At 50.9% G+C, this 14,248-nt stretch overlaps 1 protein-coding gene across 1 annotated transcript in view; it reads right to left on the reverse strand.

Moving 5' to 3' along the window:
- Positions 1-6,740, reverse strand: part of VSX1 (visual system homeobox 1) — a 9,053-nt gene extending 2,313 nt beyond the window's left edge. The window contains exon 1 of the mRNA XM_026041743.1: positions 6,732-6,740. Within this exon, the coding sequence (XP_025897528.1) occupies positions 6,732-6,740 (9 nt within the window). The remainder of the gene's footprint in view (positions 1-6,731) is intronic.
- Positions 6,741-14,248: the final 7,508 nt, after the last annotated feature.

Raw genomic sequence — 14,248 nt, forward strand, 5'->3', positions numbered from 1 at the left:
CGCCGCCCCTTTTATCCGCCCGCCACCGGCCCCGGCTCCAATCACACCCCGGGGCCGCCGAGGGGGGAGCTCCCAGTCCCCCGGATTAGCGGCCAGCATCTCCCCCCCGCCCGTCCCCTCCCCCGGGTCCCCTCGGTCCCCTTGGTCCCCTCCCTCAGGGCCCTGCCCCAGGTTCCTCCCCGCGCCTCCCTCGCCCTCTCCTCTGCCCCCTTCGATGTCCGCCCAGGTCCCGTCCAACTCCCCTCCTCCTCCTTGGCACCCATCACCCTGGGTCCCTTCCCCGTGTTCCCTCTGCCCCCCAGCCTCCCCAGTGCCCCCACACCTAGGCGGGCGTCCTGCCTGGCTGCTCCATTCCCCCCTCAAGCACCCCAGGCACAGGGATGGGGATAGATGGGGAGTCCGTGGGGCAGGACCCTCCCCAACCCAGGTCTGGGGGGTGACATGGGAACTGCTGAGAGGCTCCTGGCCTCCTCACTCCGTTTTGCTCCCAGATTCTTGCACCTCAGTTGCATTTTTTTTCCCCCTTATCTATCTATTTATTTATTTATTTATTCCACCCCCCACCGCCCTCTTCCCTTCATCTGTTTATGGAAGCGACTTACAACGGGCTTACACGGGCCGCCTGATCCCGGCCTTCCCGCCGCCCGGCCAGATTAAACGAGGGTCCCTCTGATAAAGATAATTACAAGGGGACTCCGCATTAACTTTGCGTTATTAAAGAAAGACCCAAATCTCCTCTCGCAAGCTGTTCCCGGGATTAGCGGAACAATAACTTTCATTTAGGATAATTGCCGTGGCCGCTGCCGGGGGCTCCGTTAAGGCCAGGGGGTAGGAGGGGGGGCACTTGGGGATCTGTCCCGAGAAAGGCAAACGGGTGCTGGGGCGGGGGGGCAGAGGAGGGCAAAGGGGGGGGGTTGCACCCTCCCCTCCACTCCAGAAGCCCCCTGTGTGATTTGGTGGGGACCTCGTGTGCCCTGGGCACGGGGATGCTCAGAGCATCAAGCCCCTGGGGCTGCCCTGCCATGGCAGGGGGTTCATGACGGGGCACCCCGGGGTCCCCCTTGGGCACCTTCACTTTTTTTTTCTTCCCCAGGTGTTTGTGGCTGCAGCCACCACCGCAGCACTGGAACCAGAGACTTTCACTGCTGCCCCCAGGGGAGGATCTGCCACAGTAATTAGAAGCCCTAATCCGGCCACCACCCACAACAAATTTCCTGCCTGAGCAGATATTAGTGGATAAAACCCTAATTTTTGACGTTGCCCCAGAATCAGCTTGATTTCAGCAGTTTACGCTCAGGCTGAGCTGTTGGGAGAGATGATGAAGCCTTAAATATGCATATGGCCTAGTCATTTGGAAAGTTTGGGGATAAAGCAGACATAATTGCTCCTAATCAGTTTATGAAACATAAAAGCCCGAACCGGGGAGAAAGCCGATAGATGCAGAAATAGCGGGTAAATCTGCGCGTGCTGGCGCGCTGGCCTCGATACAGCAGCGGTGCCCGGCCTGGGGGGATGCTGTGGGCACCGGGATGCTCCAGGCCCAGAGACAGCCCTCTGGCACCAGGACCAGGCCCAGGCCCAGGATGGGATATATGCCCTGCCACCCTTCAGGTCCCCTGGCCATGATGGAGAGGGGCACCTCCAGCAGGGTTTGGGACAATAAATCAGTTAAAGGATATCTTGATATATGCTCATCAGATAGGATGATCTGGGATTAGACTAATCAGTAAATGTTTCTCTGCTCATTATTTTTCTGGGGGGAAGATTTTCCCCTGATTCTCCGATGCCGAAAGATTATTAATCGCTTAAAGAGCAGAACATCAAACGTCGGCCCCTGCTCTAATTTCCCCCGGGGCCCTCCCCCCAGGCGCGGCTGCCACCCGGCAAGGCGCACGCGCGCCCAGGCTGGGACGCGGAGCTGGCCCCGGCACCCGGCAGCTCTGGGAAGGCTCCTGGCCTGGGCTCTGCTCAACCTGGATGGTCCTTCCCTGTGCCGGGCATTCCTGTGGCCTGTTCCTGTTCCACGGAGGGGAACGCGGTGAGGTGGGAGCGCCAGCAAAGGTATCGCAGGCCCCGGGTTAGGGGGATTAGTAATGGGATAAGGCAGCTTTCACCTCCCAGCCCCTGCTTTAGATATGAATCAGGTCAATCATAAAGGAAAGTCGGTGCCATCTGACAGTTTCTGGCTGCTCCGTCTGCAAGATGCTTCCGGACGCTGCGAGACCAGATAGAGAGGAACACCACGCAGCACCCCTGGAGTGCTTCCCGCCTCCCCTGCCCCTAATTCCCCCGCACAGATTCCACCCTTAAGGCATTCGCCTTTGATTAAAGCACAAGAAAAGAAGAGCAGTCACAGTTCAGGTGGCACGCGAGAGCCGGGCGCGGGTGGAGGCGCAGGGCCCGCACATCTGGAGTGTCGCAGATTTAATCAACGCGCCGGCAAGTGCCGCGCGCCGACAGCTGGCGCGCCGGCCCGGGCCCAGCTCCTCGTTAATCGCCCGCCCAACGCGGGGAGCCGGGGCTGCGATTTCGCGCTGCTCCTTTAGGGATGGCTGTGGTTCCTTATTTTTTGCTCCCTCTCTACTTTGAGGTGGTTTTGCCAATTCCCTCAGCTGGGAATTGGGAAACTGGGAGCTGGGTCCTCGTGGACGCTGCGAGGTCCCAGACACTGGGCACTGGGAATATCCACCCGTGGCCACGCAAGAAGCTCACCTCATCAAGGAGGGGGCCAAGCGTATATGTGCATATATATATACACACGTCGTATATAATTTATAATATGTTATTATATATTTTATATAATTATATGCCCTATAAGGATATATAATTACTACTGTGCCATTGAGTAGACCAAGTGGTTTAGGACAGTGCAAGGTGAGGCATGTCCCGCTCGGAGAGCTTAAGTTCTCAGCTTTAATGAGGAGAATTAGGGCTTTCCTACAATTTAATCAGAAGGAATAACAGAGGTATTGGTGCCATTTCTTGGGCAGGAGGCTGTCCACCCTGGGGCGCTCCCTGCCATGTACCGTCACCAGGCAGCACCCTGACATCCTGAGGTGACAACAGCTCCATCCTGGGTGACAGGAGCCATCCTGGAGGCTGTGGCTGAAGTCTGAGTGGACTGGACACATGCACTGGATGGGACCCTCTTCCCAGGGGTTCCCACTCTTCCTTGCTGCTTTTCTGCTTTTCCAGGCCACCAGAGTGTGGAAGTAGCTCAGATTTCTTTTCTTTTCTTTCTTTATTTATTTATTTTCTGAGCAAAATCTATCAGATCTATGCAAAAAAAAAAAAAAAAAAAAAAAAAAAAAAAAAACCAAAAAAAAAAAAAAAAAAAAAAAAAAAAAAAAAAAAAAAAGAGGAGGGAAGAAAAGCCCCAACCATATTTTTAAATAATACTAAAAAGCTGTAAGTATTTGTTCGGCCTGCTTGTTCTTACTGCTTTGGATCAGCCCGATTATACAGGGATTCATTTTTATTTCTGAGTTTTATTTTTTCTCATTTAACAGCTGCACATTAATAAAAACTCCATTTATTGGAGGATTTGGCTGGGATTGCTATAATAAAATAGAAGGATTTGTGCTGGGCACTAAAAGAACTCTCTGCAAAAAGTAGTGTTTTTCCAGTGATTAGGAGCGCCAGAACATATTGTTTTGCTGGGGAGCCCCGTCACTGCTGAGGACGGTGACAGATGTCTCGTGTTAATGTTGAATGATTAAATGCCATTTCTGAAGCCACTCCCTGGCTGTGGAGCCTGGTGCAACTTCACCCGCACAATCTGCCCTCAAGCTGTTGCCTTTGCTGCGAGCATCCCATGGTGCTGGTGCTCAGGAGACCCTCACCACGACCTGGGCTGCAGGCCACGTCTTGGGGCAACCTAAGATCAGGCAACGTGTGGGCCCCTGTTTAGGTGGGACAGGTGCCCGAGGTAAGATCAAGGGCTTTGCCCTTGGGAAGTAAATGCAGTCACAGTGGTTGCTGTGCTTGGTGTTAGTTTTGGGCTGAGCTGGAGCCCAGGAGCTCCAGGTGTCTGCTGAGCACCAGGCAGACCCTTTCTTTGCAGTGCAAAGTTGGAGCAAGGTAAGTGTCCTCTGTGTTTAGAGCAGAGCTGTTGTCCAGGAGGAGAGGACGCGCTGGCCAGCAGCAGAGCGGCAATGAGGTCCAGGGGCCGCTTGCTTCTGTTGGCCCGAAGGGGCAGTGAGCGGCGAGGGGCCTCATCCCAAAGGCAGCTCCACACGCTGCGGGCCGACATCTGGAGCGCTGTGACGCGTGCGGCCTTCACCAGCCCCTCATCTGCTCGGCATCTGCCGCGGCGACCTGCTCCAGGGCCAAGCTGCACGCACGGCGCTCCCGAGGCGTGCGCACGTCGCCGTCCGGCCGCCGCATGGGCGCCGCGCCGGGGGGTTTCTGCAGACAGAGGCGGCGGCGGCGGCGGGGAGGAGCGGGCTGGCACCGGGCCGGCCGCTCACATGCTCCGGCACAGGCCACCGAGCACCTTGCCACTCCACGAGGAAGGGTGGGAAGAGGCACTCGGAGACGGGCAAGGAGCAGGGATGCTCCCCGGAGAGCCACCCGCTCCCTCTCCCGAGGGATGGGCGCTCCCGAAGACGTCTCCTCTCCAGGCAAAGCGCGGCAGCGGGCCCAGGAACTGAAACAAATCAGGCTGTAGAGGGTGAGATGGTGCCCAACAAAGTGGCCTAAATTGACTTATTTATCCTGCCTCTTAAAAAAAGAACACCCAAACCCCCAAAAATGAAACCTGTTGTCACCAATTAATCCCTCGGCCCGCCAGGTCAAGTAAAAGCAGGTTACCCCCTTGCTTTCACTTCTCCCCCAGCCTAATCTGTGCGCTAAATTACAAGTTGATAATGGGTTCCCATTAATTATTGATTTTTCAGATAATACTTGTTAAAGTAGAATTAACGCTATTGTTCCTGAACAAATACTGCCCAAATACTGTGTTTAGCGGCCTTGTAATCAGCTTTACCCACTTCTCCTCTAATCTGATTGAAACAGATTTCCTACCAAATCTTTTTTTATCATTTTGTTGATATTAAAAGGTCACATATTTGTGGGGCCCAAAAGTTTAATTTAAGTTGCTGCAATCGAATACTGTTCCATGCTCCTATACGTGAGTGCTGCTCTCATTTGGCCTGAAACCGAAGACGTGCGGAAAGCGAGGAAGGAGCTTTCCGTGGCACTCACCGAGTGCTGCTAGGCATTGCACATTTTAGCTTATTTTCCCAAGCCCTATATTATGATTCTGTTCATCGTAATGCCTTTTGACCCGCTGCATTTACTCCATCATAATTATCCTTTAATACTCTTATAAATGAACTTTTAGCTTATCTTCCATTAATTCTCAGAACAAGCAAAGCACTAACGTAACAAAGCTATCTAAATAAAGTGTTTAACCCTTGCGGCGACTTTCCCTCCCTGATTACTCAAAGGGGCTTTTAAGATGTGGACAGCTGAACGATGCTCCCGCTCAGGAGATGCAGGGCGTGCGGGGGAGTTTAGCTCCTCTCCAAGCCACGTCACGTCCTACAAGGCTGCGGAAAGCAAATCTGGGGTTAAAACCAGAGGAGGTGAGAGCGCCACGGAGCTGCCTCCTTCCTCCTCCRTGTTCATGCTCAAGCTGTACTGGAAAAGGGGGAAGTGGCAGCTTTGTTCCAGTTACTGTGTTCCTGATGTTTGTTACGATCTCACCACCGCCTCTGTAGATATAAATATCCCATTTTGGGGATATATTGGGTGCAATAGCTCGGGAGAAGACACTAGCACTGATATGCAGTTGTGGATGGGCTTAGAGGAGACACCACAGAATGGACCGGGGCCACCGCCTGCCCGCAGGGCCCTCCAGGGCCTCATAAGCCAAAAGGGACAAAACTCACTGATGGCCCCAGYGGCTCACTGACTCCACACATGGGATCTGCTCAAGGTCTTCTGCAGACAGCAGAGCCACCAACCTGTTCTGCGGCGATCCCATTTCTCTGGTCCACCTCACATCAAAGCGCGAGGCTGCTGGCCCTGGGAAGAAGTCCTTATCTCAGAAGGACCCCACCATCCTGCTGCCCATGAACGCCTCAACCTTTCAGGAGAAGGAAAGAGATCAGGGAGATSTGTGCTGCAATGAGAGGTCACTTCCTTGGTTTGCAACATCTCCTTTTACAGAGCATCTGAACTGCACCTTGCCAGGGGGACCTGCATAGATTTTCATGGAAATTTGGTGACATTCAGTGAAAAGATATTAGCATGCACAATGAGAAAATGCCTAATTCTCCCAAAGAGGGTTTTATGCCCATTTGTGCATCTAGAATAACCTGGAAGGGTTAGATTATAGCTATTAATGCCATACAGAGCTTTAAAGGAGATTAACTCAGGAGTTTTGCTATTAAAGGTGTACTGCTCATGGGTCTAACCCCACTACAGTAATAGATACTAAATAGCAATAAAAAAGGTTCACAGCCTTGGGCTGCACTAAAAGACAAGCTGTCCACCGTGGTGGACGTTCTCATAAGAAAAAGTCTAAACACATGACAGATGAAACAGCCGCCGCTTTCGGTCCCCAGCCCATCTTACTTTCTCTCTAATATTATTTGCCCTCCCGAAATCCTGTTAGGGGCTTTCATCTTGTTTTGGGAGCGAAATGATGACTGTCTCCAAGCAGCAGGGCTAAGTCCTCAGCTCTTGGGAACTGTCTGAACTTTATCAGCTGGACACTGACTTACACCGGCCATGAACCCCACTGCCCCATGCTTCACATGGAACAGACTCCTAAAGATTAGTGTTTGCCTTTAAGACTGTCATGGTTTCATGGTAAAGAAATCACCCTAAAAGCATTTTTTTTCCCTATGCAGTTTTTAAGAATCCAATCCTCCCTTGTAGCTTAAGAGGAAACAATTTCCTGATTACCACAGAGTCAAGGCCAACTTGAGAAATTTTGTATTTATTTCCTGATAACATAATCCGTATCCCACACAATTTGCCCTGTGAAATACACTCCCATGTAATACGGTGGTGTTAATGGCGCAGTGTAAAATCACAAGCTGGTTTGAAATGCAGAGATTTTGGAAGAAAAGATACCAAATCACATAATGCAGCGCCATAATCATCTGACAAAAAAAAAAAAAAGGGACCTGCTTATCCGATTATTGTTTTGGTTGCATGTCCTTAACAAAACACAGCAGTTATCAGTTCCAACGCATTTGGGCCTCATTCTCTTCATTGGGAAAGCTGCTTCTTTACTCTCTGTGCAACCTGAGCCCCTCAGATAAGGGGGACTCTCAACAGGATGAGATGTGGGATTGCATCTTACCTGCTCTAAGCTGCAGTMACTTCACTGAAATCATTGCAAGAAAGAGAATAAACCAGCAGGCAGGAAACAGTAGAGCGCTCATACCAGARTAGAAAGATTTTGTGGAAATTTATGACCAATAAAGTCAAAGAACTTTTAAGAAGGAAGTCTGTGTTTTTACCAATACCAAACAAAAATACTGCTTGTTAGTTAGCTTTAGTGCAATATATTATCTGTCAGTTTTAGTGCAATATATTATTTGCTAAACTGTCATTCATGGTTCTGAATGTGGCTTAGTTTTATAATTTGCTAAACTTTTGCTCATATAGGACTTAATCTGTAAAKAATTTGGCAAAGCTAACATAGCACCAGGGAAATCCTCTTTATCATGGTCTTAAAGAAAAACAAACAATCCCTTCTCATGGTATCACAAGTTGGCCCAAAGAATGTGACTACACTGATAAAACAATACAACTTCTCAAAGGAATTGGATTTCATCTCGTCAAGCAGTSTGGTATAGAAAGAAATGAGTGTTAAACAACCTAGATGGTGCCCGTATGAACTGGGCTTTAATCTGTTTAAGTCCTCAAATAAACACCAAATGATTCAGCAGTTCCACACTATTCTCAGCCCAGGAGTACTAGGTTAACCAATGAGATGCAGAAAAAAAATTATTACATCACTGTCAGCAACATTTGCAGGAGATTCAAAAGAGAGTTGAGTGCTAAACAGCACAGGCGACAGCTCAGATATGAAAACCCATTTATGCTTGTCCAGAAGTGGATCTGTTCATGACACACACACACAAAAAAAGCAAGTCTACACCTTTGTAGGGAAAAAAAAAAGAAGAAAAAAAAAAAAGAAATGAAAGAAATAAAAGACAGGAAGGTAACACTTTGGGATGTTACCTAAAAATAGCTGAGGAAAAGGTTGAAAAAAAAAGCTGCAGCTGGAACCTGTTCTCCTTCTGAAGTGAGATCCAGATAAGGAAGAAGAGGCACATTTTTTATCAGGTGTTCTCCAATATAATTTATAGCAGCCAAAATAACATGCTGCTCTTGATGATCACAGCTATAAACAGCTAAGGTAGACAGTAYGACAGCTGGGAAGCCTTGTACAATACAGAGGCTGTAGCCTTGTCTCCCCTGTTCTCAGGCTAGAGGATCACTCAAAAGCCCTCAGGAGGTCCTGTGGAAGATGATAACCTGATCTGAGCACTGACGACAACTCCCTCATCTCATCAGGTGACTGAGAAGCCAAGGAGGAGCAGGACGCTGCTGTGTCACCCTCATCAACAAGGAAGAACTGCGTGAAGACAAGAAAATCCAGTGCAGCCTTGGCTGCAGGGACTGCAAGGTGGTCAAATTCAAGGACCTGCAAGGAAGGAGCAGGGCCAAAAGCAGAACTGCAACCCTGGGCTTCAGGAGGACAGACTACACCCTGCTCATGGACTTGTTGGAAAAATCCCATGRGTTATGGCCCTGGAGGGAAGAGAGGTCCGAGAGCGCTGGTTGACATCACCTTCTCCAAGCTCAAGAAGAGTTCAACTCAGCCAGCAAATTCAGACCAGAACAAAACTGGTGTTGTGAAATCAGCCCAAATATATTTTGCCTAGCAACAGAATGGCACTCACTGCTGATACCTCTGAATCCCCTGGCTTCCGAAATTCCAGTATGAGACTTCTTTAGAAACGAATGAATAGTTTGGTTGCAGAACTGGGGACACGGCAGAAAACAGGGAGTACATTCATCAGTGCTGGCGAACAAGCTGGTGGCTCTAATATAGTTTCTCTCCGTGGGGGAAAAAAAAAAAAAAAAAAAGCTTTTAAATGATCAAAAAAAATGTACAATGCATGTCTGCATGTCATCATTATAACAGTGTTATAATGTGTTTAAGCCTACACAGAGGCTTAAAACCACACAGACATCGCTGGGAACTGTTCTTTTCCATGCAAGGACTCTCTGTTGTTTCCCCGTTCTCAAGAGAAGCAAGAGCTGCACGTTAGGAGAAGGGCGTTTGGCCAAATTACCTTATTTATTCATGGCCCTTGCTGAATAGCCACGATAATGAGAAACCCCGCGGGAGCAACGCGGCTGATTTGCGCGCGGAGCTGCAAAGAGGCCATTTGCAAGGGAACGGCCCCCCGCAATATGCCGCGCAGACGGGGCGGCCGGGCGCCGGCGCCGCGTGCCGTTTTGTCCGCGGACGGCTGCCCGGCAAGGGGCGGTTGCAACGTTCTCGGGGCGCACAATGGGCTTGCTCAAGTGTGCGACGGTGTCGCCCGCCTCTCCCGCCCACCCCAGGCGGCCAAGGTTTGTTCCGCCTGCGTCCAGCTGCCGGGTCCTGACAGCAGGTCCTGCAGGACAAAACAGGGTATTTTCTTGCCTTATTGCTCCTGCCAGCTCGGGAGGACGCAGCAAAGAGCGGCAGCATATGGGCCTCGAGGGATTTCCAGGCATTTAACAAACGTTATATTCTCCATAACAAAACGGCAATATTTGGGTACTTAGGTCACTCATGTAACTAAATTAAATTCCCTAGGTGGTGCGGGCAGGGATGCTAATTGGCTTGCCCCATGGCTTTTCTCCCAAGAAACAGATTGGCCCATTTTTCAGGTGCCTGGCTGTTAATTGACTAACGGAGAGAAGCCCGGTGGGGCCGATCACCTCGCTTGGTAAACGCAGACCCTGCTTGCTCAGGGGGACAAGCGAGAGGCGAGGTGGCTTCGGCAGACAGGCTGGTGCTGGGTCAAGCCCAACTTGTTTTTCATTCCTTTATGTTGGGCCTGCAAGCGAAGGTTTAGCACAGATTTGGCTGCTCCCCTGGGATGCCAGGCTCACCAAATGACCAAATCTCTTGCGAGAAGGGCTTCCCTTGTGGGTGCAGAAGGCCACGCAACATCTCTAATAAGCAGGAGGCTGCAGATCCAGCTCTCTGGCTCTTTGGTCCTTAAGCCAGGTAACTTCTGCTACCTTTGGGCAAGTCCTTTGGAGCTTGCTTTGGCTGGGCTCTGCTTCCCTGATAAGCCAGAGAGAACAGCACTAGGGGCAGGTGGTAGCTGCTGGTGGCCAGGGCAAACTACTCACCAAAGTTATGCTCAGAACATTTCATGCACAGGTCCCTTCAGGGTATTTTCATTACCCTTCTGCAGCTGATGAGCTTTCTGAGTTGATTAGCTAAGAGAAAAATACAAGGCTTATAAATTGAAAGTTTTCACAGAATCACAGAATCACAGAATATTTAAGGTTGGAAGGGACCTCTACAGATCATCTAGTCCAACCTTCCTGCTCAAGCAGGCACACCTACAGCATGTGGCACAGGGTGGCATCCAGGCGGGTTTTGAAGATCTCCAGAGTAGGAGACTCCACAACCTCCCTGGGCAGCCTGTTCCACTGCTCTGTCACCCTAACAGTAAAGAAGTTCCTCCTCACCTGGAGACGGAACCTCTTATGCTTCAGCTTGTGGCCATTACCCCTCGTCCTATCGCTGGCCACCAGTGAGAACAGCCTGTCCCCTTCCTCCCTGCATTCTCCCTTCCTGAACTTATACATATTAATCATATCCTCTCCGAGCCGTCTCTTCTCCAGAGAAAACAGGCCCAGCTCACTCAGCCTCTCTTCATATGAGAGATGTTCCATTCCCTTAATCATCCTGGTTGCCCTTCTCTGGACCCTCTCCAGAAGCTCCACGTCCCTCCTATACTGGGGTGCCCAGAACTGAACACAGTACTCCACGTGCGGCCTCACCAGAGCTGAGTAGAGGGGCAGAATCACCTCCCTTGACCTGCTGGCAACACTCCTCCTGATGCAGGCCAGGATCCCATTGGCCTTCTTGGCCACGAGGGCACACTGCTCACTCATGGTTAACTTAGTGTCAACCAGGACTCCCAGGTCCCTCTCCGTGGAGGTGCTTTCCAGCAGGTCCACCCCTAATCTGTACTGATGCCTGGGGTTATTCCTCCCCAGGTGCAGGACCCTGCACTTGTCCTTATTGAACCTCATGAGGTTCCTCTCTGCCCAACTCTCCAGCCTGTCCAGGTCCCTCTGGATGGCAGCACAGCCCTCCGGAGTGTCGGCCACTCCACCCAGCTTGGTGTCATCCGCAAACTTGCTCAGGGTGCATTCCGTGCCCTCGTCCAGGTCATTGATAAACAAGTTGAACAGCACTGGGCCCAGYACTGACCCCTGGGGGACACCACTGGCCACAGACCTCCAACTGGACTCGGCCCCATTTATGACCACCCTCTGAGCTCTGCCATCCAGCCAGCCCTCGATCCACCGCACCGTGCACTCGTCTAGTCCACTGTCCCGGAGCTTTTCAGACCTGTAGGGAGTTTAGAAATGTAGGGAGCTTAGCATAAGTAAGTGACGTAGCATAAGACATGATTTAGCATGAGGCACGGCGTTCGGAGAATCTCACAATGTTACGGAGAGAGACAGGAGAGCCACGCCGCGCAGGCGGAGCTGGCCACCCATATAAGGTAGTAGGTAGAGCATAGACCTCTGATTGGAGCATTAGGAAACTTTCGAATCAGCACAAGGTATATAGGTACAGTAAGCGAAACAATAAACAGCATTCAGCCTATCACCACATTGGTGTCAGTGTCTGATGTCCCTGGGATAGGATGGTCCCGGGTCCCTGAATTCCGGAGCAGTTGGGGGCGGCCGGTGTGCTGAACAGCAGCAACAACTGGTGGCCCCGACGTGATCGGCCAGAGGGAGGTAGTGGAAGCTGCTGGGCAGCGATGGAAGCYGCAGTGAAGGTACTGAAAGASTTGGGCAAAGAATCTAAAACTTGTATCAAGTCGAAGCAAGCCCGGGAGTGTGTGGAACAATTGATTAAGGAAGGCATTATAGCCTCKCYGGCAGAGATTTTTAACGAGAAGAATTGGACAAAAATGCAAACAGCACTCGTCGAGAGAGCGATGGCGGGAAAAATGCAAGAATTAGTGACTTTGGGAAAGATATTGACACTCCTGAAGGAGGCTAAGGAGGACAATGACGCGTGGAGGATAGCGAGGTCATATTTGTGTGGGAGGATTGATCGGATACACGGAGAGTTTGAAAAGGGAAATGCCGCAGGCACCCAGACCGGCGGGGTGGAAGAAGAGGAGGGAGATGAGGAGGGAGGTATGAAAGGGGAGGAGCCCACTGCACCRGCCTGGCCAGCCRAGGAGCTGCAGGTCCTCCCAAGAGAACAGAAAGGGGAAACGCCGCCAGCATATCCATGGGGTGAACTGCAGGGGATGAAAGAATATGAGGGAGGAGAGGATAAAGGGGCAGAACATAAAGAAGGGAGGGCATCAACAGAGATAACAGAGGGAGGAGGAGAGGCAGACCTCCTGGACTGGGTTCCAGGAATGGTCCTATGGAATAAAGGGGACAGGAGCGTTAGAAGCAAGCAGGAATACCGACAGCCTGTGGATTGGATCCCTGGGGTGGCCTTGCGACCACAACAGGGAGACCACCAAAAAGAAAGGCGAAAACACTGGAGACTGCCGCCTCCTGTCGTGGAGGAGGACTCCTCAGAGAGTGAGTCAGARCCGGAAATGCAAAATCCATCTATAGGGGAGGAGGAGTTAAAGGAGGAGTTAAAGGAGGAGCAATTGCTGGGACAGAAAGGAGGTGGGGGGATGAGTCCAGAGAAGCAACCCACCCATACAGATAAAGAGGTGARTAGGCAGAAAGCACTAATTAGACAAAYGAAGGAGCTGATGCAAGAACTATCAGTGATAGCCAGGCAACAAAAGAGACTACTGATGTCAAAGGCAGGGGAAGATTCAATAACAATTCCCTTAACGGACTGGTCACTAATAGCAAAAGAGTGTGTGTTAGATGGTCTCCGCCTGCAGAGCAACCCAGTAGTGTACCGGGCGAGAGCGGCTGCGGGTGGCGGGCAGGAATGGATACCTCTTGACACGAAGATAGTGCAGAATCTCTTCAAAGAAATCAAAGAGAAAGGAGTAGGAGATGAAACAGTAGGGATGTTGCTGGATGCAGCTCACGCGAACTTGTTAACACCTGATGATGCCAGAAAACTAGCAAAAGCAATATTAGGGGCACCGTTATATGTCTTATGGGAGGAGGCCTACGGCTCCAGCTGCCTCGAATTGATGCAAGCAGCTGCAGCTGATCCACAGCATCCCTTGCGAGCCAGTAATCTTCAACGATTGCTGGGAAATGACCCCGCCATGTCTACCGCCATACAGCAGGCCGCCAATCTAAGGGGGAGAGAGTTACAAGCAGTGACTGAACAATCCAGGAAGGCATACCGGGATATAGCACAGTATGATAAGAAAGTGGACCCCTGGACRCAGATCACTCAGGACCTGGTGGAATCTTTTATGGAATTCTGYTCGCGATTACAAAAGGCCATAGAAATGTCACAGCTCCCGCAAAACGCAAACAAGCGGGTACTTCCTCTAGTGAAAGACATCCTGAGGAACGTCCCAGTCAACACACATGTAGCTACCCTGCTCAGGACTGTTCTAATGCAAGAGGCCAGCATAAGTCAACCAACACATGCAATGAGGGTGGCAGACCCTCGGTGCCACTTGTGTGGACAACCAGGCCATTTTAAGGTGGTTTGTCCAACCAGAGCAGCCATAAAAGGACCATGTTGGAAATGCGGAAAAAGAGGGCATGTGGTAAAGGACTGCYGAAAGAACAAGCAGAGGGCGGGAAACTGTTGGGGAGGCCAGAAAATCCAGGGTGCCGGTCCTCCTATGAAAGTAGTGCAAGCCCAGAATCCCCGGGAAATAAAGCCCTGGATGCCACCTTCCCAAGCAGCACAGACAGCAGCAGTGACTGCAGGACCAGCAATGGAGGATGGGATGGAGAATTGCCATCTCCCTTCCACATGGCCTTGGCAATGAGCTGCCAAAAATGCCCGATAGTTGCAGCGATGATTAAATCAACAACGAATCCAACTGTGCACGACCTAGCACAGTTA

The sequence above is a fragment of the Nothoprocta perdicaria genome, unplaced genomic scaffold (assembly GCF_003342845.1).
Source record: "Nothoprocta perdicaria isolate Ctin4 unplaced genomic scaffold, notPer1 scaffold_290, whole genome shotgun sequence".
Lineage (NCBI taxonomy): Eukaryota > Metazoa > Chordata > Aves > Tinamiformes > Tinamidae > Nothoprocta > Nothoprocta perdicaria.